At 43.4% G+C, this 27,846-nt stretch overlaps 1 protein-coding gene across 2 annotated transcripts; it reads left to right on the plus strand.

Moving 5' to 3' along the window:
• The first annotated feature begins 478 nt into the window (after positions 1–478).
• LYRM9 (LYR motif containing 9) lies at positions 479–23,922 on the plus strand. Of its 2 annotated transcripts, none has more exons than XM_084219105.1 (5): positions 479–534; positions 11,259–11,331; positions 21,844–21,984; positions 22,597–22,689; positions 23,696–23,922. In XM_084219105.1, exons 3-5 carry the CDS (start codon positions 21,859–21,861, stop codon positions 23,711–23,713), a joined length of 237 nt encoding a protein of 78 aa, XP_084075231.1. In that variant the 5' UTR covers positions 479–534; positions 11,259–11,331; positions 21,844–21,858; the 3' UTR covers positions 23,714–23,922. The 2 variants fall into 2 exon arrangements, with proteins under 2 accessions (XP_084075231.1, XP_084075232.1); XM_084219106.1 differs by lacking the exon at positions 479–534 and adding an exon at positions 557–1,076.
• Positions 23,923–27,846: the final 3,924 nt, after the last annotated feature.

A 27,846-nucleotide genomic window follows, 5' to 3' on the forward strand; every position in this document is an offset into this window, starting at 1 on the left:
GCCGCCGTCCAGAGCCCCCCCCCACGGCGCGGCCCCGCCCCCGTGACCCCGCCGGCCAATCACCGCGCGCCGCCGCGCCCGGAGCCGCCGAGACCCCGCGAGATTCCCTCACCTCACACAACCCTCACCCCGGGCGGCCCCGCCTCCCTCACCTTCCTGCCACTCACAGAGGGCCGCCGGCCAATGGACTCTGTTCCTGAGCCGAGTCCCGCCCTCGGGGCCCGCTTTTCGTCCAATCGCAGACGCCCATCCAATCCAATTAACCAATGAGGAGAAGCGAAAGCCCGAAAAGAGGTTACTGGGCCAATGGCACTGGGAGGCGGGGCGGCGGCGTGACCGACAGCTCTCCTCACCAGTGGTCGGAGCCGGTGGGCGGTGAAGGAGCCGCCACTCCACAAATCACGGAGAGCTGCGCCGCCTGACGGATGAGGAAGTGGCTTTTGCGCCCACCCACAGGCGGCAAGGGGCCAATGGGCGGAGGAGATCTGCTGACGGACGGCGGAGGAGACCAATAGCGGCCCGGGGCGGGGTGAGGTGAGGACGCGGCGCGCGCGGGGTCACTGTGGGCGCTGAGGGGGCGGCGGGAAGCGGAGCGTGAGCCGCTGTGAGGGCGGGCTGCGGGGCCGCGCCGGGTCCCGCTGCCCCGGTGCCCTCCCACTGCCCGGTCCCGGTGGCCGCCAGCGGCTCCTCTGTGCCCTCTCTGCTCTCGCCCGGGTCACGGTCCCCTCGGGTCTCGCTGGCTGCGGACCGAGCCCGCTCCGTCCCGCCAGGGTCGGTCCCGCAGCACGGGAGGCCGCCACGAAGGGCGTGGGGGTCTGTGGGGTTTTGGGGCCTGTTTTTCGGGTCTCTAAGGACCGGAGAGCGGCGAATGCGGGGCGGGCATCGGGGCCCCTGGGCTGTGGCCGCAGGTGGTGGCACCTCCTCACGCCGCGCGTGAGCTCCCCTTGGCAGGAAAGGGAAATAAACCGCTAATGAGAGCGTAGAGAGGCTCCCAGCGCCGCGGCCCATTGCCCGAGGCAGTCTCTGCGAGGCTCCCTTCAGTGTGCTCAGAACACGCTCAGGGGTCTCACTGCGAGGTACGTGTTAACCAGGACCGAAATATTCTTTGGTTGTTGTTCTAGTTCCCTCACGCTATGAATATGCATGCTTGGGGACTGCAGTGTCTTTGGGTACGGCATCAGTGTTCCCTAAAACACAGGGGTGGGCAAAAACTCGACATTTTTAACACCTTCCATTATCTCATGTGAATATTAATCATATCTGATTAATAGTTTTACCTCAGAAAAACTCTCCCAGGTTACTGGAGCCTTTCCCATGGTGGTAGAGTTATATTACCGTGAGGGTGATAAAGAGGTTCCTTCAGGTGACTGAACTGAGCAGTTCAGAGGCAGTCAGGGACTGAGGAGGGATCTGCTGGTGCTGTGCTGGGAGAGAGCTGACAGCCTCTCCTTTTCTGCCCCTGGCTCCTGTCTGGGCAGAAAAGAGCCCAGCAGAGCTGTGCCAGGACAGCTGCAGTGCTGAGGTGTTACCAGCAGGTCCCTGAAGGTGCAGTCCTGTCATCTGTCCTTTCTGTTTGTCTGTGAAAACTGGACAGCATCGGGCTCCTCTGCGGGGGTGAGGAAGAGAGAGTGTAAATGTGACAGCCTGTTGTGATACCCGAAACCTCAGTGCAAAATCTTTGCAAGAATGGGTTTGCTACCTTGGGGATACTTTATAACAGTGAAGTTTGGGTAATTTTTGCCTGCTTTACGAGAATATAATCAAGAAAAGTCTCGCAGGACTAAAGATGGGTTCCTTTGTTAAAGCTATCCCTGTTGCATTTGGAAATACGGTTACTAATAGTCCAGTCTGGAATTATATTAGAGTTTTGCTGTCCATTTTAAAAACTTTTAAAAACAGAAACTGCACTTAAGGAAAAAAAAAGCAAGCAAATTTTGGTTTACAGCCATTTTATATCACCTGTTGGAAGAAGAGACAGAATACTTATTTAGAACTCACATTTGTACCTGTCTGGTTGAGGTTTCTGTGGGAGCTGATAACAAGCTGGGTCTGAATACAGCGCACCCCAAGGGTTCTCCTGGTTTCTGCTTCTCCTCGGGCTCTGGGGAGGGGTGGTGTGGGGGAGAAAGAAGGATGTGGGTACAAAAGGGCATAGGGCTTTGTTGGCAGGACTGGAAGGCTTTTAAAACTCTCCCACACGTTTTCAGTATGGACTTTTCTTTTTCTCTCTTCTGCAAAACCTTTTCAAGTAGTAAAAGGGAGCAGTGGCCTAATAATCCTTGTATGGGAAGCTGGGTTCTCAGCGTATTTGCAGGTCAGTTTCTCAGTGCCATTATTCAATTCTAAACACACAGTGTCACCTTAACTGTTTGTTCAGTTAGGTACTTTACTGGGTAAATAAGTGTCTTGCCTTAGAAGCACCCTGAAAATATTGTTAGATGCTGTCATGCTGGTGGATTCTCAGCAGCAGCAGCAGCAGCAGGAGAAGTGTAGGATTTGCAGTCCTGGCATTGGCACGTGTTTCCTGACAGTCCTTGACCAGATCACTCCAAACTGCACTCCCCAGCTTCCCTCTGTAAAGTGTTGGTAAAATCTGGGACCCGCTGTATTGATTTCAGATGCACTAAGTGCTGCAGCCATGTTGTTCTGTCTGCCCTTGGAAGCTGCAGCAGCCCCGCTCAGCGAGGTGAAGCCTGGTGAGGGATGCACTTATCTTGGTGCCCATATGGAGTTCTGTCAGGTGCCAGCATGGGGTGGCCCACCCTAACCAGTGTATCTTCCTTGCACAGTGGGTTCATAAACACTTTCAAATGGTGTCCCTGGCCTCTGTCACACTGTGGAACTTAAGAGCTCCCAGTTCAACTGCTTTTAGGCTGTTCATGCTCTGAAAGTTAAGGAGGACAAGATCAAGTTGATTCATAGGGAAGTATGTGTAAGGAAAAAACAGAAGAGTTGTAAGGAAAACATGAAACTTGCAAAGTGCTCACCTATAGACCCTTTGTTTCCTCAGTAGAAGTTTGTTACTGCATTTAGAAGTCAATACTGTGCATCAGAAACACAGGGCTCGCACTTGTTCATTTCTGAAAATCCACAGCCTCAAGTTTAGTCTTTTCTGACTCTTGAGAGATTTGTTTTCCTCTGGGATTTGACACTTGGTTTGCAGGGGTATAATCTCTTTGACAGTGCTCTGTATATGGGCAAGGGATGGTAGACACTTTGTAATCAGCTAGTCCTGTTTCTTTAATGCTCCTCAGCAGTGTTTTAACCTTAAAATTCTACACAAAAGATTGTATCATCTTGAACAATATAAAATGTAATTGTCCAGTTCCAGACATAACTTGTGAGCATTTTTTTCTTGTCCCATATGAACTAGCTGTGAAAACAGGACTTGAAATATTAGAATAAGTCTTTTGATTGTGTGTTGTGTATGAATGTCCTTCAGGATTTAGGCATGTAGGGGTTTTGTGAAACTTTAATGCAGAAAAAAATAACATTAAGTGGAACAAAGCATAATAAAATGCACAGATTTGTCTCTGATCCACAAAAGGGGTGCTCTGAGCTGCACTATTGATAATTTATCATGTGGGTGTTTGACAAGCCCACACATACCCTGATATAACACTCTGCAGATACAGTCCTCAGTGTTCTGTAACACCCTGGAAATATTTAATTCATAAATCCTGATGCTGGGGCCCTTAAGGTGTCAGAAACATGGTGCTCATGCCTGTGAATCTGAGCAGGTTTGGTTAGTCAGATAAATACCACGCTCCAAATAAACTGTGATCCTAATGTGCAACAGAATAAGCGTATACACAGAATATCATGGGATTGAAATTGCTGTTCGAGTATGTTAGCTCTTTTCTTTGCAAGGAATAATTTCCCAGAGTTTTTGTCTTTAAAACCTTTTCTCCATGAAACTGGAAAAGAATAAATTCATCCATTAATAAAAATCGGAGAGGAGCAGGGGAAGGAATATTTTGGTTTAGCTTTGATTGTGTATAAAGATTTCTGTCTTAACTTTTGAAAGGATGGCAATATTCCTTCGTCTAGGAGGCGGGCAGGGTCTGCTTGTCTTGTGGAATGAGGGACAAATCCCTGCTAGATGCCCTGCTCAGAGCAACTTTTTAATAAGATAGAGGGAAACAAATCGAGTCATCCAACCGAGCAGGTGACCTCTATGGTGAGGCTGTCAGTCAGGCCAACAGGCAGGGTGACTCTTTAGAGCAGCACTGTGGGACTGTGGCACTGCCTTGGACAGTAATTAAATGATGGAATGGTGCTTCCTGCAGCAGGGCAGCATGATGTGCCTGGAATGGGGTAGGGGACAACTGGTGTGAGTGACAGATGGTGTCATCCAAGATTGAGGTTCTCCCTGATGTTGGATATCAGACTCTACAGGTACCTGTTTTGCCTCCCTGGCCCACCAGTCCCCTCTGGCTCTTGAAGAGCAGTTTTTTATGGTGGGATCACAGCCATGCCCCAAGTCTATCCAGTGTGTTCCATATACAGATATGATGGTCAGGATTAGCACTGCAGCTTGAAATCATCCCAAAAATGTCACCTCCTAAACAGTGAGCTTGTGCTCTGCAGAGCTTTCTAGCCAGAAGTGTTTTGTTTTGAGAGTTCTGAAGGACTTACTGAGTTCTTCTTTGCTGACTGCAGCATTTAAGCGTGAACTTGGCTTTAAGTGGGAATGCTCAGGGGCTTACAGTTGGTTTGTAATAATTAGTCATTTACAAACTTAAGCCTGATTGTTTAGTCCCTTCCTAAACACCAGTTGCCGGAGGCAGAGGGGACATCTTTATCCCCTGCTGTTTTCTGGAGAAAGTGTCAGTTCTGTGGTTCTCTCTGTTCTATATTTCTTTGCACCAGAAATGACCCTGCTGCTCTTTGCCGACAGTGTTTCCTTTTATCCCTCTCCTGGCAGCTGCTCTTGCTTCATTCTGATGTTGGAACAGCAAATGAATTCCCTCTGAAGCAAATGTCAAGCCAGTAAAGATGTTGAAGCAGCAAGAAAATCGTCTCTGTCTCTGAAGACGGAATTGGAGACCTTTGTGAATGAGATGTTCTTAAAATAGCTCCACAGTGTGTTATCTTCCCTAGAAGGTGCAGAATTGAAAGCATCACCACAAGGCACTTGTCCTTGTGCAAGCAGCATCCCTAAATGATGGGAGAGAGGGGAGAGAAGCAGGCTACTTCCTTTTCCTTGTCTCCAGGCAAAAAGCAATGCATGATTTTAATCTCTGTGTGATGGTACGTTTATGTTTTTTCCAAGAGTTGCATTGCTGTTTGCTGCTTGTTTAAATATGTCACATGTTGATTGACCTTGTTCTCCTTGTTCCATTGTTTCTGGAGTAAACTGGTAGCTGAAACAATGCCAAGCCACAAGTTGAGTAGAGGTGCTCTGAATTACCCTGTCTAAGGTTCAGGGTGGCTGTGGCCCCTGTGGAGAGCAGAGATTCTCAGCTGGTGAGGTGTGCCACAGCCTCCAAAGGCTGAACTCAGCATTGAGTCACATCATGCAGTTCAGTTCCTGTCTCTATTTAAACCTGCCTCCAAGGAAGATAGCAGCTTTGGAAATCTTCCCTTCCATGGAGCTTTGGTTCAGGTGATGGAAGCTCCATCTCTGTGGTTAGACAGAAAACAGGCATTGGTTGTACATGGAGAATTTGGTTGGTTTGGGAGCTTTTGCTGAGATTTTTCCACCCTCAGCTAGTTTGGGGTGTTTGATTCCCTGACAGCCTCAGGAGAGCATTGGGCCCAGCAGCAGAACACAGCAGCAGGGATGGTGTGAGCTGCTGGGCTGTGACATCCCACTGTCCCTGAGTACAGCGCAGGGCTCATGTCCTGAGTCCCACAACTTGATGAGCCAATGCTCCACGGGGTGCAGGTGCATTTTGAGAATTCATTGTTATTGCTTCATAATCCCATCCTTGAAATCTGATGTTTTTTAAAAAGTATATCTTGCATATGTGCACTTCAGAGCAAAAAATGCAGGCTGCACATGTGACATGCACATGAGCTGTTGTTATTTTGTTTATCAAAAAAATTGTTGTAATTCATGGAATTGAGGGTTTGGGCAGTAAAATTAATCCAGAAAAGTCTGATACAAGCTTTTGCCAGAATCTTTTGAATAATCTATGAATAGAATCTTTTACGTACCTGTGAATATCTGAATACTTCTATTTTTCTTTGACTTGGTGGAAGGGGAATTGATAAGTAAAAATACTAGATGCAAAAATTAAATCACTAATTGAAGAACAGGGATTTTTATAGCAGTTTCATCATTATATTCATAACATAAGTTTAACCAGGAGAAATGTTAAAATTTTGACATCTTCAATTTTTCATCTTTTGTGTGAAGGTGGGAATAATTAGCTGTGCTGATATAAACACAGCTTTCAGAAGTTTCTCAGTTGTCTTAAGACTCTTAATGTTTTTCCTAGTCCTGTTTTTTTGACATGATAATATCTCTTTAAGGGCTTTCTTTACCAGATCAATTCCTTTCCTACCAGGAGAACTAAAGCTTTTCAGCTGTCTGTCCAATTTATCCTTCTGGACTAAATTTCTCATCTTGAGATAACCAGCAGCAATTCTCCCCTCAGGAGATTTGTATCAATTAGTTCTGCATCACTAATTCCTGTGGTATTGGGGGACCAGTGGGTCGTAAGGAAGCTGCTGTGTAAACAGTTATGGCTGTTGGGGGTTTGTCTTGACTTTTTTTTATTTAGAGGTCGTGGGTGCCATCACTGGAGCTCTTGCTCATGCTTGCCCTGTCCTTGCCTGCGAGGCCAGGCGCTGCTTCACTGCAGAGGGCGTGCAGGGCTGTTTTGGGCTCGTGCTGCCTGGTGGATTCAGGGGATGTGAGCTCTGTGTGCTCGCTGGCTGCAGCAGTGGCCCCACAGCCACCCCTGGTGTCACCAGCTCCTCACATGGCTGGCCAGCTGGCGAGTCACTGCCACTGTTGGTAACGGGAGTGGCTGATGCAGTCTGGCAGGAAAGCAGGTTAGTCTGCAGCTGGAATGCAGGCCAGGCTTCCCCCTAATCCCTTACCCACAGAAAGGTGGCTTTAATCTATTTGTTCTGCATTTGGTTGTTTTTTCAGCATTCATCTATCTGCAAATGCCATTGCACTGTTAGTCTGTTTCTATCCGTTTGCCATTAGCAAATGTGTCGGGGCATGAGGCTGTTTTCAGTCACTCAAGTCTAATCCCAGCAGTGCTGTAGGATCTTGGGAATTGCTCTGCATTTATACAGAAGTAAATGATGTATAACGTGTCATTTTTAAGAACCTGCTACCAGCAATTTTAGGATTTTGTTAGACAGCTGATTTTCTTTTTGCTGATGTTTTAGACAAAACTAATTTGATAGGATTATTAGAGGAGGAAAATTAAAAGGACAGAGTCATCCAGGAAGCTCATTAAAATGGAAACCCTGAAAAAACTGGGTAATTGGGCATTGATTCTGTCCTCCCCCCCCCACTTTATGAGCAGTATTGTATTAAAAGTAACATGTCTGCAGGATGATGCTTCAACATCTGTTACTGCTGAAACAAAATGATTTCCTTGTTTTTTCCTCTCTATATTCTCCCAACATCTGCATGTGTGGATCTGTCCTGTATATTTTTTTTAATCCCATCCAACACAGCTCCTTTCCAGGGAAAAGGCATCAAAGGGAACGGGATCCTCCCCTTGGTTTGGAGGGGGATTCTGCATTGCCGCTCACTTGCATTAGCTCTTGGGTGACTGGCTGTGAAATGAATCATGTGAGCGAGGACCCAGGGCTGCTCAGGAAGCACAGGCACAGGTTTGGTTCTCTGAGATGTGTTTGTGTGGAACAAAGAAGTTCACAGGCTGTCAGCTGTCTGGCTCCTGAAATATCAGTGTCACATTATGTGATTAAACCCATGCAAACAGTTGTCCTTATTTTCTGTTCTCAGAATATTAGCAGGGAAATCACATTTTTTTAAAAGTATTTCACTCTGAAGATGCCTGATAATTGTGCTGGGATTTTGATTTTTTCTTTTTTTCTTTTTAGGCTGATTCAATAAATTGATTCTAAATCTAGCTTGCTGAATGTTTGCTATTTTCAATCACTCTGGCTGTGATTATTGTGATAGTAAGCAATATACTTTATTTGGTTTAAGTTTTGGATATTTGCTAAAATATACATAGTTGCATATGCCAATCTTAAAATTCAGTTTATTTACAAGTGTGACAGTTTTCTTTCTCTTCAGTATATGTACTATAAAAATACTATTGCATAAAGGTTTATAGCAAGAAAATAGAAAAAGCTGGGCAATAGATTTGAAATAATATTGGGAAATATTTTCTGATCTCTAATAATTATGATGTTGTGTCTTCCAGACTTGAAATAAGCATGGGAAATTTAAGCGTGGTAAAGCACAGGATTAAATCCATTCCTATCCAGCAAAATTCTTGAACTTGATTTGAAGCATGTGCATTAGTTATATTAATAACTCATAACTATTCCTAAAACCCAGCCAGTGTCAGACTGACTAAATATTAGAATTGCGAGGTAAATACTGCAGTAAATAAGATAAATATGGATGCTGGCTTTGTCCGTGGTTTTGACTTCTACAGTCATTTTTATGGCACTTGAAATCAGAAATGAATAGAAATTTCAACTAATTTTTTAATATGCTGAAATGTATTAAGTTACACAAAAGAATCCATATTATAGTAATCCTGCATATATACAGGGAAAGAGTACCCAGCGTGCATGGCAGATGGTTTCAAAGGAAATCCTCGAGAGCTAGGATTAAAAAGCAATTTTCAGCAAGTTTAAAATGGGTCTCCATATTTGGGTCACAGATATTAACTCTTTCATTGCAAACAAACGAGGGAGAAGTCTGGTCAGATTGTTATGGAAGTGTTTCTCCCAGTAGAAGCTGACCAGCTTGTGCTGGGGAAGAAAGATGTGAGCAGGGCAGTTGATTCTGCTCCTGGTCCTGTTCTCGCACCAGTGGGAAGCAGAGTTGTGGCATACAGAGACAGGGATGTAATGTAATAAATGGGATTCATCATTCCATGAACAAATGTTGGCTGCCCTCTGAAAAATAATGTGTGTGTGACTTTGATCTTTGCCCACTGAAACAAATTTCCATAAAGACAAACAGATAAATAAATTTTAGGGTGCTAGAAATAGCAGATTTATACCTGTTTACCTTCAGTAAGTTATTATCAATCACTTTATTAAAGTGTAAAGACTTTACAGATAGCATTTCTTTATTCCTTTTGGATATGGCGAGCATGTATGATACAGGATAAATAAGAAATTGAACAACAATATTGTTGCTCCCTCATAGACAGGAATGAACATGGGCTCCCAAGTTTTGCTTGGAAGTATATCCGTGCATGGAAAGTAAGCCTGTTTTTCTCAAACATGTTTTAGAGGCACACTAGAATTTTGTTATCTGTTTTTAAAGGTTATATAAAATCAACAGTATCATGCAGCCATTGTTCCAGGCTGCAGCTCTTTGGAGGTGGCGTATGAACATGCAGGAATCTTGTCATCAATCTGATGCACAGAAGGGATTGAGTGCAGGTCAGCTTTGCACTGGAGGATCACAAGAAGGCACTGGGCTTTTAGTAGATAAAAATAGGGCAGCAAGTTGGAGATTATTGGCTTAAACTAACTTATACCAGTTAGTAACCGTGTCAGGAGGGTAATTCACTACATCATTGCTCTTTACACACTTTGGCAGCACAAAGGAACCTCAAGTTTGACATTAACTTTTCTTTAAAAGACACTTCCAAAGTGGAAATTCAAGTTAGCCCTTAAGCACTGTTTATCACTGAACAATGAAACAGAACAACTGATACTGTTCTGTTGTGTTCCCAAAGCTCAACTGGGTGTATTTGGAGTAGGTTTGGAAAGCTTTCTGAACCCAGGTGCTTGATGCTCTGCTAAGTGAATTATAGAAGGAACTTCTGGTTTGAATATCAGCCTAAGGAGAAGTTAATTGTGTTGCTCTCTGGGTATTACATTGGCTATGAGTTAACAGAGGAGGACTGCACTTCTGAAAGGGCGTGGTGAATGTCCTGTGGGATAGGAACTGCAGGTGTATCTGCTAAGTTCAAATTAACAATGCTAATGAGAGGTGTTTTCTGCAGCACTCAGCCAAGATCTTTATCACAGGTCCTCTGCTCTCAGAAAGGAAAATTAAGGTGAAGGATGAAAATAAGGCAGCTTTTGGTGTTTAGTTCTTGTACCACAGCTAGAAAGTGTCAGTGGGCTCAGGATAAGCTTTTAAAGTTGAATCTGTTCTTCTGGGTTTCTGTTTCACATTGCCTATTGCAGTAAGTCTGCCTGTGAGCATCTTGATATGGCCTTCAGAGGGCAAATATAAGTGCTGACATTAGATACCAAAACTTGAACATCCCAAGCTGTTGTCAATCATCATATGTCACCAAGTTGTGCTACTATTAAATACTTGGGGGAAAAAAATCATCCATGGCACAGCTGTCTTTGATTCATGTGTTTGTAAATGTGCTTGAGAGTTTTGACTTAGATTTTTCAAAGACTCGTGTCTTGCAAAGGGAGGCAAAACAGATCAGTTCAGAGTCTCTGTCATTGTTATCTTCCAGGACTTTTGTTTTAAGTAGTTTTTGAAAATCTCTGTGACAGGATCTTAGATAAAACCTGATCCAGATGTCTTTGCATAGCCAGAGAAATCTGTTTGCTTGACTTCAACAAACTTAGGAGAGGTTCTAAATAAACAAATTAGTGTTGGCTTTAGAGAATGAGTTGCTTTGCTTTACTCACTGTACAATCGTGTATTTGAGAAAAAGCAGTTTCTTGTGTGCCGTCTGTTGTTGCCTGGGTCCAAAGCAGTTTTTTGTATGCAGAATACTGCAAAGTAATTATTATGTTATTGTACAGAGTTCTGAGTGTGAGAAACTGTGGCTCTTTAAAGGAGGTAAATGCTTTCTTACCTCCAGCAGCTCTTATCAGGAAATATTGAAGGGTCAGTTCTCCTCAGTCAGAATTTCCCTCTACTTAAATTTTTTTATAGGGTATATTTTTTAAAGCTTTTCAAAGTAGATGACTGAAAGCAACAGCCTGGTTATGTTAAAGCCATACATTCATGTCTGATGCAACTGGTCAGTTGAAAGTGAAAGCTCCCATAGGGATAAATTGAGCTGTGGATGGGCTTCTCAGCACTTCTTTATTAATGGCACTTCAAGTAGTGAGTTGAAGAGAAACAGATAATGAAAATTGATTCTTCTCTGCAGGTCTCTTGCTTACTTTTGGACTTGGACAGGCCTAATCTGTGAAGATAATTAAAGTTCCTCTACTGTGGATGCTGTAAGTGAATTTTTTGTTGTATGTCTTGTATCTGGTTGAGAATATGCACCTGAAGTATCAGCATTGACCAAAATATCATGTGGAGAGGCTAGAGGGCTGAAAAAACTTGTGAATGAAGAATGTTCTCAATGACAGTGACACAGAGTGGTGGCCCTGGCTGTCAGCATGGCAGTTGAGTTCCAGGTGCCATGATAACATAGTGGAACGTTTCCAATACCCTTTACTATTCAATAGACTTCTCCCAGAAGAGGCCTGCCCACTTTAAAACCTGTCCCTGTGGCAGCAGAGTCTTTGGAGCATCTGGGACAATGCCTTTCCTAGAGCAGGGAATGGGCTGTAGCTGGCACTGCCAGAGGATGTGGAGGAGGCTGGGAACAGAATGCCATGGCTTTGACCTTGTTGCAGCATCCCTTCGGGATCCATAGGACACGGCTCTCTGTGAGTTAACTATCACAAGTGGGGGGAACGACACATTTCTTATTTCTGTAAGAGTGTCTTTAAAATCTCTGATGTTCTTCCACCAATGAAAGCATGCAAAGAGCTCTTCAGATTCCCATTTTCTCCCCAAAGTCTGTGGGAACAATTTTCTGGCTTGTAGAACAAAGAAGTTGGAACAGATTACATAGCCAACATCTGCACCTGGCTCACGGAGGAAGCGAATATTTGGCGTAGAAGCTGAGCTCCCTTCTGCCAAGAGAGCCGTGCTGATGCAGTTGTTCAGGGATGAAGATGGCAAAATGTCTTTTCCTTATTGACTCACCAAAGCAATTTTATTGGTCTGTCAGAGTAAAAAAATTCTTGGGAAGGAAAATGTCTTTACTTTTAAATATCAGAGTTTAGTCAATGGTTAATCAAATGCTGTCTAACCAGCCCCGTTAAGATTTTGATGGTGTATCACTTCAGTTCCGATGGCAGACACATCACATATGGGTTGCCATTTTGATGGCTTTGAGTGGTAATCTGACCCATAAAAACTGAAGCATAATATGCAAACTGATTTTTTTCTGGCCTGCCCTGTTCTTGGTGCCATCTGTGTTAGGATGGAAACGAGCCCGCTCAAAACGTGGGCTGCCGGTTTTGAGCTGATCACAGATGGGTTTGAAAGAATAGCCTGTGTGCACAAGGAGAGGGAAGCTGCTCCTGAGCAGGAAGTTTCACTTGAAACCGTATTATGTCTGCTAGATCCTGTGGCCTGTGGAACAGCTACCAGACCTTTCCCCGAATCCTTCATATGGATTAAGTAAGCTAAATTTACCTTCTAAATATCAAGAAAACCCCCACAACTTCTAAATATTGCTCTTCTTCCACTACTATGTTCTACTGCTGTCATCAATAATGGAACAGAGTACAGAAAGCTGACATTACCTGACCCTGTCAGGCTATGTATCTGTTCAGCAAAACTGGACACAGTAAATTATTTCATGAGTTTTGTAGATGAATTTTAATCTGTAGTGTGAATCCTGTTGAACTTACAGGATTCAAGCTACTGTTCCTGGATTTCTGTCTTTGACAATTAATAAAAGTCTGTGTTGTAAGTGTAGGTGAGTACCTGTCCTCTGCTGTTGCATCTCAGTTAAAAAATTCAAATATTTAAGTGCCTAATTCTCACTGTGGTCAATGAGATCTTGGTTTTCCTCTCATGCTGAGAGAGTCTGTGCTCTAAAGTTAGAGACTGACTGGCCTTGTCTTACGTGGAACCACAAGTGTCCTGGTGCTATTTATAATCCCAAGAAACACATGAAATATTTTTCACTGGTTAGGAATATGGTGTACAGAACTCTGATTTCTTTTTTTCTCTCTTTAAATCAATGACATTGGTTGAGTGACCATTTCTTTGTCAGAAAGGAAGCCTGTAGGAGGCGGGACTCATTGATGAGTTTCATGGTCGTGACACACTTGAACATCCCTCTCAAGACATCTTGAAGCCTTTTATTTCCAGGCTAAATAAACACCAATTTCAGCAATGTCTCATCTACTCCCTTTAATTACTGCTGCTGAGAGAAAGTTTCTGCCAATGCAAATGTGCTATTTTGTCATGTCACATCAAATTGCATCAGCCTTATATTTAGGAACAAAAAGAGGGGGAGGCTGAGACAGGATGTGGCTACAAATGGAACCAAAGGGTTTTCTTAAATACAGGCTGAAAATAGACAATCGAGGCAGTGATGCTTTTTCAAGCAAAAATCCATGAAAGGGAAAATGAAGGCTGTGACGGCAGAGCAGGGCTGGGGTGGGCAGAGGGAGTTCTGGGGGGTGCTGGCAGGGAGGGGCTGCTGAGCTCCTCACTTACGCAGACACCCTTGTGTGTCAGATGGGCACGAGGTGCATTTGGGCTGTGTAAGCCCACAGCTTGTCCCTGTGTGCTGGCTGAAGGAGGGGGGAGCTGTGCTTCCCTCCAGCCTGTGCCTGCCCTTCCCTGAGGATGTCTCCCCATGCAGAAATAACTCAGCTCTCTAAGCGAAAGAGATTGTAGGAGAGGCATAGACAAAATTTGAGTGGCTGTCCAGATAAGTGTTGGAGCCTTTGAAAAATCCCTCTCACCACTTTAAAGTGTGGTGTCTCTACAGAAATAATATTTTTTAAAGCTTGTCCTTTAGAAAACATTAGCATCTTCCCCATGGAAAACACTTTTTGCCCCCTTTCAACAGGGATCTGTTGAAATCAAATACATTATGAATTGAATACAAATAAATTATGGATGTAATGGAGCTTGCTTTGAACTGATGAGTCTGATCAGAGCCTGGTGGCAATTAAATCGAGTTCTGAAAGATCAGCTGTGTTTGAGAACCAGCAGAACTCAGAGAGGAAGTGATCTGGGGGCGTGTGAGCAGCACCTACTTAGCAAATTGGAAAAATATTATTCATTTCTTACATCTAAGCACTTGGAATCTCTCCTCAGAAGCAATTGGTGATGATAGAGGTAATATTTTTATTCTTGTCACCAAGGATAATAAAAAAGCAGTAGAAGCTTGGAAACTTGTGTATTTACAGCATTGTGACAGGGGTAAGTCAAGCAGCATTTCAGGCTGAAGCCAGAGAGCAAAGGCCCCCAGGTCTCCTTGGCTGGATGTCACTGGTCCTGCAGGACTGTAAAATGTTAGAGTGATGCTGCCAGTTGATAAATTCCTTACAACAGGCAACCACTAACCGTAGTGCTAAATCCATGCACACAGTACCCCTGGAGGGGAAGAAGGCAAGGAAAGTTTACCTGGGGCTTTCCAGTCCCACCTGCAGCCTGTGGGGTGTGTGCCGGGCTGCAAGGGGGCAGGGACAGCCTTGGGGCTTTGTTGTGCCGGGGTGCTCTGCCCTGGGTGGGCTCGGGGTGCTGAAGGCTTTGTCTGACCCTGAAACAGGCCAGGGATCAGTCCTGAGACATTCTGGTGATGCTTCCAGCAATAATTTGCATAGAATTCTTTTGATTTTATTGTCATTTAACCCACCTCCCATGACTTAACCACATCGGATTTTTGCTTCCACTGGCATTTTCTTTTCTTTTTAAACACATAAGCATAAAAAAAACTCAGTAAAAATGTGTGTATTTTCATAGCAGGGAAGGCATTTCTGTAATACTCTCTCAAAGCAAATCACAGAAATATTAAATGGGGGAGGAAAAAGATAGATGTTTGGTTTTTATAGTTGGGGTTCATTTGTTTTGAACTGAGTAAGTTTGAAAATACTAGATAAAAACTGCAGATCAAATGAAAAGACTCCATAAGCCGCATCATCCAGATTGTTCCTCAAAAAAAAACACCCAACTGACAACAGTACAACAGAAAAGTGTTCTTAATTAGCATCTTCAGTTAAAGGAGAAGCATTGTGGATCTCTTAAATGTATTATTAAATCTTCATTGTTTAGGTAATTGGTTGGGGACAGACACTTGTGTTGAGTGCTATGTCAAATTCGTCAGGGCCTGCTGTAATTCTAGTGCACTTGCTGGATTTCACAGCTATTTGTCTGGGTACGGGGGTAATTTGGAGGGTTGAGTGAAGCCAGATGACTGTAATGAACTCATTTTGTGTCTTTGACTCAGTTTGGGGGAAAAAATATGCTATTAATAGGGTATTTTGTATTGTTAAGACTTCTGTTCTTCCTGTCTCTCAAAGTTTCTCTGGGTCGCTGTCTTTGCCTCATCACCGATAATTATATCAAATTAATTCAGCATAATTGAGTTAATTATTAGCACTGGAGGTTACCACCAGGACTTTGATTAAACCAAAGCTTTTATCCCCCTTTTCCTGAGGTTTCACCAAATGTAAACAAACCAGAATCGTGGGTGAAACCTAAGGCAGCTCCATTTCCATCAAATGCTTTTGCCACACAGAATTGTCCTGCCATGCTCGTTCACTCAGATAAGTATTGAGAAATGCAAAGGGAAAAGAGTTCTCTCTCACCCTCCTTCATCTCTGCCAGAGCTCTAAATTAGTGTAGTTACTCAATAGAGTTGGTGTGTTGTGTGTAATCAGTGAAGAGCAAGGACTGTACCACCGAGAGCAAATGTCCTGTGGGTTCTGGGGGATGTCTGTACTTGTGAGAGCTTCTCGCTGCCCACACCTTCCTTTTCCTTACATTGCCTTTGAGCTAGACTAGGCTTTGGAGAGTGACAATGAAGTTTTGGGGGAAACTTGAGCTGTGGCTTTAAGAGCTCAGAAGTGTCCCAAAGACATGGTGGGATCTGCCCCTGATTAGCTGTTGGTATGGAAACAATCCCTGATTAGTGAGCTGGGCCAATCCCCCTAAGATGCTAAAGGCTCCCAGACTTACATGTCCTGTAATACTGCTGCTTATAAACACTGCTCCCAGGAACGTGGATTTTGCTCAGGATGTGGTGGGTCAAATTCATCCATGGTTTAATTCCACCACAGACAGGGTTTATGCCAGGAAAGGGGTTGAGATTATTACTGTGATTGAGAGTGAAGGATTGGCAGATGCTAAATGTCAGCAGGTGTGGATTTGGAATAATAGACATTGAGTTGTGCCTGACACTGCTGTGAAGGATAATGTGAGCTGGGAAGGACAACTCCCAGCTGATGAGGTGTAGATCCCAGGGCAGGACACAAGCCCCATCGTCACCATCCAGGGATTATGTGCACAGCCTGGGCTGGAAGGGATGTGCTGGGGGGAGCAGGAAAAGGAGAAGTCACGCTGCACAGGTTTATTCCCTTGTAGGCTGGGTGGGATGTTTGCACCAAAGGAAGGCTCAGTGGAATATGTTAGGTACTTTTGTTTAAAAAACCAAATGTTTTAAATTTAAACTTTAGTCAATAGTGTGGATCACAGTGGCTTCTTTTGCCGTTTGAAATTCTGACTCTCCACCTTTAAGAGTTTGTCAGCTCTTGTACTTTCCTAAGAAAGAAAGAGCTCTTTCTGCACTGACAGCTCCTTGTTTTACTGTCTTGACTTTTTCTTGAAAAAATTATAAAGTTGAATTGCATGAGCAAAGTAAGCATGTGTTAAAGAATAATGCTAAAATAAACTTTAACCAATTTCAGTCCTTCCTGAACAGTGAGAAACCACTACAAAACCTTATATAAGACTTACTATTCTTCCCATGCTTGTCTGAGCCATAGTCCATAGAGTTAATGTAGTCATTAATCTGACAGCATGGTTTTGCCCTTCAAAGGCACTTCCATGCCTTATGCTGCCAGCTGGGTGTCTGTCTGTCAAGAACAGTTGTGGCAGCTTATTTGGTGCCCAGTTGGATGTTTCAGAAGGTGATACAACCTCAACCAGAAAGCTGTTGCACTAACTGACATGAAGTAGTTGGGAGAATCACAATTGCTGAACTGGAACTAAGCACTGGATCATTTCAAAATACAATATTTACAAGAAAGGAATGAACAGGCGGTTTTGGCTTAAAGCTGATAACTCAATTCCTATTCAGCCATGATCCCAAAGGTAAATACGTACAGATTTGGCCACTGTGAACAAAATTAATTTTGTTCAGTTGAACTGAGTAATTCAGAGCCGAGAAGAAAAAGTTCTTTTGAGACTGTGCCTTTCAGAATTTCCTTTAAGCCGGGAGAATCATTTTCAGGAGAAAAAAGCAGAGAAGTTTGAATTGCACCTAAACCAGGAAGGTCCCTGTCCTCACTAGTGAGTATGCACCAAAGAATGTTACTCTAATTAGTCTGATCATGCTTATTAATTATACAGAACAAGGTAATCTGGCCTCAGCATGGGCAGCATGTTTCCTCATTGGTGTAGGGTTGCAAAACCCTGAGTGTTTTATTTGCAGTATTGCATGTCTGTGGTGTGTGATACCAAACCAGGATGTAAGGTGAGACATCTGCCCTGTGGCTCCGGTTAATTTATACAAGTGGTCATTATGCCCAGCTCTAGCACTCTCTGTCATTCTCAAGTTTTATCAATTACAATTCTATATTTTGTATTTATATTTATAATTTATTATGTTTTATATTTTTAAACTTGTGACATTGTTGAATAGCATTAGGCCTGATCCTGATGCTATAGAACTGCATGAAGGGTGTCCAAGCAGTGGTGATTCCTTGTCAACAAAGAGATCTTCAGGATCTGTCATTTGCCAGTTCTTAACCCTTCATGTGCTCTACAAATATCATGTAAAGCAAACTTTACACTGCAGGGCTGTGCCCCCCAAATTGTTCTGCAGAGCCACCTGACATTGCTTCTGCCTCTTGCATCCATCAAAGCATAAAGGGGAGAGGAGCAGAAGTAGAAGTGAACAGGCCTGGCTATCATCACTCATGCAAGGGGACTTTGCAGCTCGTGTTTAGAAAGGACAAAACCCCAACAATGCCCGGCCCCGGCTCGTCAGAAGCAATCACATCAGAGCTGCGATCTCAGTGAGAGCCAGCGAGACGTGGCTGCTGGAAGTGACTGCAGCATTGTCCGTGCTCACCCACACAGCAGGGCTGGGGCTGCAGGGCAGCCTCTCAGTGCCTGAGCAGGCAGGGGCGGATGGACAGACCTTGGCTGGTTTGCCTGGGGCAGCAGAGCCCCTCACGCTGCCCTGGATGAGCCAGGTGCTCCCCTGACCCACTGGGGACTGAGGGGAGTGTGACAGTGTCATGAGCAGTGAGGGCAGCTGTGTCCCACACTGGGGAGTTCTGCCCGTGCTGCAGGCACTCAGGGACAGGCCTGAATCTGGGAAAGCTGGAAGGGAGGGCAGATGTGACCAAAGAGGAAGAACCTTCTGGGTAGCAGCAGTTCACTTGGGTGCCTTCCTGGACTGATGTCACAACGTGAAGATGTTTTGTGGTTAAAGAGGTTTCAAAAGGCTTCAAATTTCTTTGTTGTTTTGGCATTCTTATTTTTCCTGAGATCATGAGGTTTGACAAGGACGGGGAATCATAAATTCCTGAGTTAAGACTTCTGAGGATGTAATACTTCAAAGTAGTAAAGCACATCTCTAGCCTGTATACTGGGGAAAGGGAGGGCTGAGCGGGAAGGAGCCAACCTGTAAACAGCAACAGCTCAGGTAACTCTTGCAGTCCTTTAATTAACACCTGTAGTCTCTGGAGCCCAGCTTAGTTGGCTGTTTAACTAGTTCGGAGGGATTGTGATCGTGACTGTTGAACTGTGGCGATTTGCTTGAAAAACACTCACAATAGCAGAAAAAAAAAGTAAACTGAGAGCAGTGGCATAGTATCATCTTAGCTTCATCAGGGTTCTGCTGTGCATGGGGTGAATTGCCAAACCTGCTAATGCAGAGTGAAGATTAATTGGCTTTGGTCAGCCTTTGCTTCACTATCTGAATATCATTATCAGGAATGTAAATGATTATGCAATGCTGAGAAATGCCACAATAGTCTCAGTGTCTCCTTTTATACTTGTCTCTTTGTGAACGGGGCTTTATCTAAATGCAAATGTGATTTCAGCCTTCTGATTAGGACATTATACAGTCATCCATTCCAGAAAAGCACAATTAGTGGATTATTTTATTTCTGACTCAACAGTTCTTGGTGTAGATAGTTTGTTTGTTGTGCTGTGCGCGATATTTAAGTTATCAGAGGGAGATTTACATTATTAGTCAGGATTATAGCCAGATTTTGTGAGGTTGAGGGTTTTTGCGTGGCAGATGAAACTGGTAACGTTTGTGGGATTTGAGGGAAGATGTTTTCAGAACAAAAGGCAACAGTGCAGATTCTTACTGTGCTTCATTGTCCTCTTTGTGCTGAGGAAGGGGCAAATCACAGTAGAGGCTGTGCAGATTCTCCAGTGCATCAGGGTGCACAAGAGCAGAGGGTAGCATTACCTGTTGTCAGGGTCTAGTCCCTGTTGAGGTGTGCTTGTACAGGGCACCAGTATCTTAGAACTCAACAAAGGGCAGGTTATGAGATTATTTAGTATTAAACAGCCACTTTACCAAAACAGCCATGAAGTTTTCCATGTGCTGTGGTAGATTTCCGGTGAAGTTTTCACTGGATAAAGTTACATCCTAAGAAAAACATAGATCTTTGGTGATAAACTTCCCTGCGAAGCTTGCCCATATCACAGCATTTGTAGCATTTTTGGAGCTGTGAATCTGTCAGAACTCAGGTGGTTTGATTTTTTAATTTGAATATGAGAGCCTTATAGGAGTTTAAGTTTGATAATAGATGGGGTGAAAATTTCCATCTTCAAACCTTTTAGAAAGTCCAGTATTTATGAAAGGCAAAGGATGAAAAAAGTTCATCCATGCAAATGTATTTGTCACACAATCTGAATTCAACAGCTCATCATTTTCCTATGAAAACTTACTGCAGTGGAAAATTCCTAATTATCTATAGTGAAACATTTTCAATTCCATTGACCAGCTTCATCTTTCCATATCCATATGTTTCCATGACTGGTTCCTTCCTCTCTCACAGAGCTGCTTTTCTGTGTGCTGGAGCAAGCTGTCCTGGACAGTCCCAGCACATGAGGGATCTTTGCATTTCTGACAGGAAATCTATTGCACCACTTAGGTTTAATTAGAGCACAGTGACATATGATGAGTTTACACATCAAAGCCTAGAAACAACTTCACAAATTGGCTCTGGTCCCAAAGTGTATTTTGGGATCTGTATTGAATTTTGGGATGTTTCACTGTATTAAGTGGGAATATGTGAAAAGCAAGGTTGGGTTCTTAGGGTCAGTGGAATTATACAAATTCTTACCAGCCAAGAATATAGCCCAAAAAACGCATGTAAAATTAAATTTGGATTCAGATCAATTTGAATCCAACTACCTATTCCGGTTTTCTGTATTGGATGATAAAAACTTCTCTCTCTCATGGAGAGAAGGGCAGGCAATCATTCAGTCTATACGTTAGGAGTCACATTTTGTAGTTGCTTGTCTTTCTGCTGCTTGAAGGGGAATCAGGGATCTCTCAGCTGACTGTTGGGCAGGTAATCCCCTCCCCTACTTGAATGCGAAAGTGAAATGAATCCAAACCAAAAATGCATGGGAGTTGATGCCCAGCATAGGTTTCACTGCAAAGAGAAAAGGATATTTTACAGAAAAAAACATTGGAAGAAAACAAGAAATGAATGTGCTGAAGCTTGGCGGTATTTGGATCCCGTTATGATGGGCATTTATAGGTGCATAGAGAGGAGATTTTCCCCACTGCAACAAGATTTGGTCTGTGCAAATATACAGCCCAGGCCTGTAATAGCTGTCCTGGCGTACTCTGAAATACATTTGGCTAAAGGACTTAAATTACTTAAGAAAAAGGAAAAAATTATTTCAAGTATTGAGTAGGTATCATAATGGGTGCTAAAACAATGGCATGCACCTACTTCATTATTCAGTTGTTTATTTATTATCTCTATTCTTAAGAGTAATGATGTAAAAAGTGCCTTTTTCTGAATGTTAATTTAGTTCTTTGCAGATGGCAACCATCTGTTAAATGACAAGGCATTTACAGTCTTTGATTAGCACTTTATAGGACTTGGATGGACTTACTGTTACGACATGTAAATATAGTTATGGAAGTGAAACTTGGTATATTTGTTCTTTTCCTGTTGCTGTTACCAATATATGTAAAATTTCAAATCTAACAATGTTTCTTTCTGTCTTCTCCTATCTGTGTTGTTTCCAGCTGAAGCCTTGAAATTCTTCACAGAATGATAAAATAGGAAATATTGTTAAATTCCAGCACCATTTGTAGCCATTATGAGTGTCCTCATTCTAAAAAGATACCATGTGGATGAACTCCTAGGGATGCTCAAGGAAAGCACTGGAAGTTTGAAGGACTTTAAGGATCCTGGCTGTGGGCTGTGGTACAGGTTTGGGTACTCACTGAAAGTCACACTGGCAGTGTGGAGTTATGCTCTGGAGGAGCTCTGCACTTTGTGCTTTACTCCCTCGAGCAGTGACAGCCAACCCCCGTCTGTCCATAAACTCAGCAAGTTCTTATTCATTTCATGTTGGGGTTTATTCCAAAGTTTCTGCAGGTTCTGCTGCCGAGCCTCGATCTGCTGGCGCTGTTCTCACTGTGTGCTGTGACTCGGCGGTTTATTTCCGTGCCGTCGGTAGCACTCACGGTTGTTGTGGTTCGCTGTGTGTTGCAGAGCCGCGGCCCGGCCATGTCCCCGCTGCCGGAGGCGGAGCTGGTGCGCAGCTCGGTGCAGCTGTACCGGTACCTGCTGCGCTGCTGCCGCCGCCTGCCCGCGGGCCCCATCCAGCAGCACTACAGACACGCCATCCGGCAGGTGCGTCCCGGGGCTCTTCTGCCGCTGAACCAGCAAAAACTGCTCTCCTGCAGGCTGGAGACCTCAGTGCATCTAAGGGGTTATAGTGGGAGTGAGTGAAGCCCTGTTTCTATTTGTTTGCTTTGAATCTGAAACATATTTTTCTTGGCTTTCATCTGTAAGTCTTGTGTTAGTCAAGAGAGTCATTACTTACTCCATAAACACATATTTTATGGTGAAACCTACTGGTTCCATGTCAGTCATTTATATATCCCTCCCATTGGGATAAATCTCATCTGTCTGTTCATATTCTATATTTCATATGGAAGTAATTTCATGCCTTTGATCATACCTGTTGTCCTCTTTCTAGTTTTAACATACCAGACAATTTCAATTGTTCTGAATTGGAGTTCTCTGGGGTTTTTGTTGATGTATGAAAGGAGTAAAATACTTAACATGAAATTCCATATGACCGGATTTGTTATAGAAGGAGGATGGCCAGGTGTTACAGTGTGTGGTTTTGCCTTTTAGACCATCAGTTTATTTGCAACAAATATTTTTCTGAGATTTCAATGCTATCTTTATTTTGACAACTGTTGTGTTGACAAGTCAGTGACCCTTGGAATGTTGCAGAGTTTCAAAGTCCATGCTGATGAAGACGATCCTGAGCGAATCCAGCAGATCATTAAGAGAGCCATTGAAGATGCTGACTGGGTGATGAATAAAGTAAGTGCTTCAGATTACCTGCGTTTTGGTTTCAGAACAAAAAGAAAACATTGGAAAGCAAGTTCTGAATAGTGAATTGTTGTCCTGGATGTTGAAGTGTCTAGGTGAAAGGAAATACCCAGCCAGGAGGGATCTGTGATTGACACGTTCTGTTTAAAAATTCTCTTAGTCAGTATAAACTAATGGTGGGGTTTTTCCAGAACCAGTAACAATTTAGGTTGGTCTCTGTGTAAGTCTTTGTTTCTGTGAAGAATTCTATTAAATATCAGCAGTGGTGGCTAGTATCACTCTGTTATAGGAGAAAAAATTAAAATACAGCATTTTGCAAGCCACATCTTGCTGTGCATCATCTGCTTTCCTAACAGCTTCTATCCTCTGACAATTTGCATGAACTTCGAGAAATACTGTTGCTTTTCCTCAGACCTTGCCCATGGCTGCAGAGATCAGGGAGAGACCACACAGTGGCAAAGCTGTGGTGCCTGGGCCCCCCTGTGCACAGTTGTGACCCAGTGGATCTGTCCCTGTGCTGTCAGACTGGTTTCTCAGATGCAAGAATGAGGATGGTTTCCATTAGACAGCTGAGAGTCCCCTGTGCTTCCTGGGATTTCAGTCTGGCTGGGGAGTGTGATACCTTAACATGGGGTATAATGAAACAAGTCAAAAGTTCAACTTTCTCTCTAAATATTGGTGATTTAATTTACTAAGTGACTGTTAAGTCCTTCTCTCTACCATTCCATGGAATCCAAATGAGAGTTGTTACAGGAGCAAGCACAGATTAGTCCCAGATTATGATATTTTAGCAGTAACCGAATCCAAGCAGGTACAATCTAGTCAATAACTGTGCCTGATTTATTGTTTTATACTGCAAAGGGAAAGCCTACCAAATTTCAATCTAACCTAAAGAAAATGGACATAAATGTATGTGGATCATGAAGAAGAGTTGTAAATCCTTGTTGGTATGAACTTTTACTTAGTTATGTGCTCTTTCCCACAATTTTTTTTTCAGTATAAAAACCAGAAGTAGAAGAGGAAGATGAAACCAAGGAGGACATTGGTAAACATCCTTAGAAGACTTGCAGTCAAGCCCAGTACTATATTAGAATTATTGCCTGAAGTTTTTTCTTGGATAATATAAACACAATCATTTCACTGGGATGTCATGAAGCTAAATTAATATTTCTGAAGAAATTTATGTTTGTAAATTGCTTTGTAAAATCATGAACTTTTAAGTTAAAGCCCAAGCTTGCCTAATGTTTGAGTAACTTATTCCATAATACTGTTAGGCCTGGATCAACCCTAGCAGTGTGTGACAACACTTGGCGTGCAGGTTCTTTGGGGACAAGGTGCCCCTGCATCAGTCACCGTGGATTTGGGGACTGAGCTTTTCATCCACTGGTTATGGCTGGCACTCTGCTGGGTCACAACAGCCTCTGCTGGGATGGTTGGTGTTGTCAGAATGCCTGCCGAGTGGGGTCAGTGCCCATTCAGCTGGGTCTGTGCCCTGTGTGATGCTCTGCAGCCCAGAGGCTTCACAAGGCCTTGCAGCACATAATGAACGTCCTTTGAGCGGGGGCTCCGTGTCCCCGTGGAGCAGCCCGCCCCGCAGTGCCGGGCTGTGTTTCCCGAGGGAGGGCAGCTGGGCACAGGCCCCGGCCGTGCCCGCAGTGCCCGCCCCCCTGCAGTTGCGGCGGGCCGCCGGCAGGTGGCGGTGCCTCCCGGCGCCGCTGTCCCGCGGGCGGGGCGGGGCGGGGCGGGGATGAGCTCCGGGCTCGGCAGGACTGACCCAGTCCTTGGCAGGACTGACCCAGAAATGAGGCCGCCGCTGAAATCCCCAAAGTATTCTGTCAAAAAACTGTATTTTCTGTGCTAACGCTCCTCTCCTGGAATTCCTGTTCTCTGTTACACTTCCCTCTGCCATCACCGTTACTGTTCCTCTCTCTGCTCCCGTGTCTTTCACGTCACCCTTATGCACCCGTAACTTTTGTTGTCTTTGTTTTACCTATTCCTTAATGCTGTTTTCATCTTGTATCTCTACCCCCCCTTATTTCTTCTCAAGTCCTTTTCTGCACCAGATGATATTCAGTATTATGCTGGAGCCAGCCTTCTGCTTAACTTCAGATAAAGCAGGAAGGTAATAGACTTTCTCAACAGTAGGTGTTTCTCCATGTGAGGAAAGCCACTTGTCTTTCTACCTAGGTACATTTTTTTTTAAATTGCAGCCATTTTGGTTTAAACTTTCCAAATAATTTTGTGCAAGGCAGAGCACAGAAAGCTTCAACCTTGGCAGTTGACAAGGAAAATCCAGTATGATCTTGAAGACTAATAAAAAAGCTCAAGCATTTTTTGGTAGAAGCTCTCTGAATGTGCTGCTTCTGATCAAGACCAGCAAAGAGGTGACCTGTGCTGTTCTCCAGGTCTGTTGTCTGTGTGTGGTCAGTAGCACAGAGATGCACTGAATTTTGTATCACTGCCACAATGATGAAAAACTCTCAGACTTAGTGGGATTAACAGTGTATGGAAGCATGGCAGTTTCCTGAACTTTAAATGTGGAGTGATCACACCCCTCTATGGCTTTAGTTGACTTTTTGTAGTAATATTTTGTTCAGTTACAAAAAGGATAATTGCAAGTGTTTAAATCATTCTTACACACCTGTTATTTAATTTATGGCTAGTTCAAGAGGGAAAGGACCATGGAGCTGGAAGTTACAGCCATGGCTTGCCTGCAGCTCCAGATGTCCAGAGGTGCCAGCTGGGATATAGGAGCATCAGACCAAAGGTATGGTAGATGTGAATTTTAGGGTTTGGAAATTGATAGAGCATTCAATTCTCAGTAGGGTACAGATGGGGAACATGGTTGGTGAGGCAGGAGACAACATGACTAAATATTTTGATAGTAGTGATTCAGCTGGAGGCATGAGGAGAAGTCTGAAGGACTTTTGTACAAACTTAATCTGGTTTTCAAAGTAAAAAGACTTTTAATAGAGTCAAAGAAAACTTTATTTACTCAATATACAAGTAATTTTCCTGCTGGTGAGGAGATACGATGCTAACAACTATTTACTTCCTTGTAATAGTAACCCCAGTACTTCAGACATGTTTCTGTAATGACTGGACCAAAGAGTCCTTCACCTGCAGAGCTGAGGCTTTTATGTTTTCAGGACATTATACAAATTCCATTCTCCAGCAGCATAATTTGAGACCAAAAATGTTATAGTAATCCAGATGTAGATGAGAACCTGAACTCTGAAAGGGGTTTTGGGCAGAGCTTTGGTACTTTTGACCAAAATTGCTATTCCAAAACCTTCTGCTCAGAAGTCATTTGACCCTGGAGTTGTCCAAATTTATCATTCACTGACCTGCCTGACCTGAGAGTTACACAGTGAGTTCTCTTCTCCTGTGTTTGAGCAGCTCTCTGCCTCTCTACCCCCCAGCCCTGGTGAGCCTGAAGAGCTGTTCCCTGTTCCCTTGGTGATGCTGTGCTGGCAATTACTGCCCATGGTGACAAAGGCACAGTCACAGGCAGTGTCCTCCCAGGTTCTGCTGTGGCAATTGGGTAGAAAATAGCAAATAATACACTGGTGCACCTATGTTCCCATTTTCAGTCCTCCAGAATCTCTGACCATAAAGATGGTGGGCAAATAAGACTGTGTTGTGTTCTGTAATTATTTTTGAAGAGTTTAAAAAACTCATGATGCTCACGAGGCTGCTGACAGAGCAAGGGATAATGTCAGTAAAAGGAAACAAGTGTATTCTTAGGCTTCAGTTTCTTTTACTGCAATGAGGAACCCATTTCTGTGCCAGTTCTGGTAAGTGATGAACCGTTGATAGGTGATTGCAGTAACCCCAAAACACTGCCAAAAACATTTTTGCGGCTAGTTCCAGTAGGATCTTGAGTCAATAACTTCTCCTGGGTACTCCACAGTTAGGAGTTGAGTGAAGTTAAGAGTTCAAACGTTGTGTGCGGGCAACTCTTGATTAAGGTAGTGAGGGTTTCACTGGAGGCTTGTTATGCAAGGGCAAGACAAACATTAGAACAATGAAAGACAGTAGGAGATTTCTAATTAATAAAGTGATATCATGCTTTACATTCTTGAAGTATAGAGAATTAATAATTTAAATCACTTTACAGACTTACCAACATCCAGTTTAAGGCCAGAACCAACACTGGAGCTATACTTTCTGTTTTGTGTATACACGGCCTTGGAAACCTAAAGCTGAAATTGTGCGTGAATAATCTGTACATTACAAATAGGGAAGCAACATGTCAAAAGATGGAGCAGTAGCATTGGGTTGGTCAGTGTATTTTTAGTGTTTGTGTTCCTGCTCTTAAGTCCACAGAGAAATGGTAAAGGCCACTTTGGTTATTTACCAGCCTTGGAGCCTCATGCAGAAGTGTCCTGTGAAGTGAAAATCTTTCCCTTCTATTTATTTTTGTAATTCATTTATTCATTTCAGGTTTTGGTATGGACAAGATTGTAAATTCCTGTTTTGAGTAATATCCAGGATAGCATTCCAACCTTCACGTGGCCAGAGACAAATACACTTCTGACAAATCACATTCTTGTGTCAGAAGTGTTACTGATTTCCATTCACACTTGCCACCAAAGTCATTTGAGCCCTGTGGGTACTGAATAGAATATTTCCAACCCAGGCCAGGCCTTGCTTAGCACCATTTGTCAGTAATGGAATATTCTTTAAATCATTCTTTAGCACTTTATAAACTTCCTCATGTGGTGGGTTATGTCACAGGCATTGCTTTTTGTTTAGGGACACTTGAGCATGAGGACTTGATGCTAAACAAAAATCTCAACTCTGTGGTATTTGGCTCGTTTTCAAATGTCACAAGGAAGTAATCTTTACTGCGATGCTGTAAAGAGGAATGCACGCTATTTCTGGGAAAACAACTAATATTCTCTCACATCTTTTTTAGAGGAAACAGTTTCTTATTTGTAAAAGCTTTTAATGTGGCATTATAAATTGTGTCTTCATATAAAGCTTTGATAAGCTGCAAACTGAACAGGCAGCACGTCTGTGAGTCTAAAATACTCAATATCATAATATCTATTCATTGTGAGACTCCCTGACCTTAAACTGTAAGAATGAGTCGTTAGAGCTTTATGCTCCACCGTGTCATGTCCCTCAGTGTCACCCCAAAGA

This window comes from Fringilla coelebs (genome assembly GCF_963513975.1).
Source record: "Fringilla coelebs genome assembly, chromosome: 20".
NCBI lineage: Eukaryota > Metazoa > Chordata > Aves > Passeriformes > Fringillidae > Fringilla > Fringilla coelebs.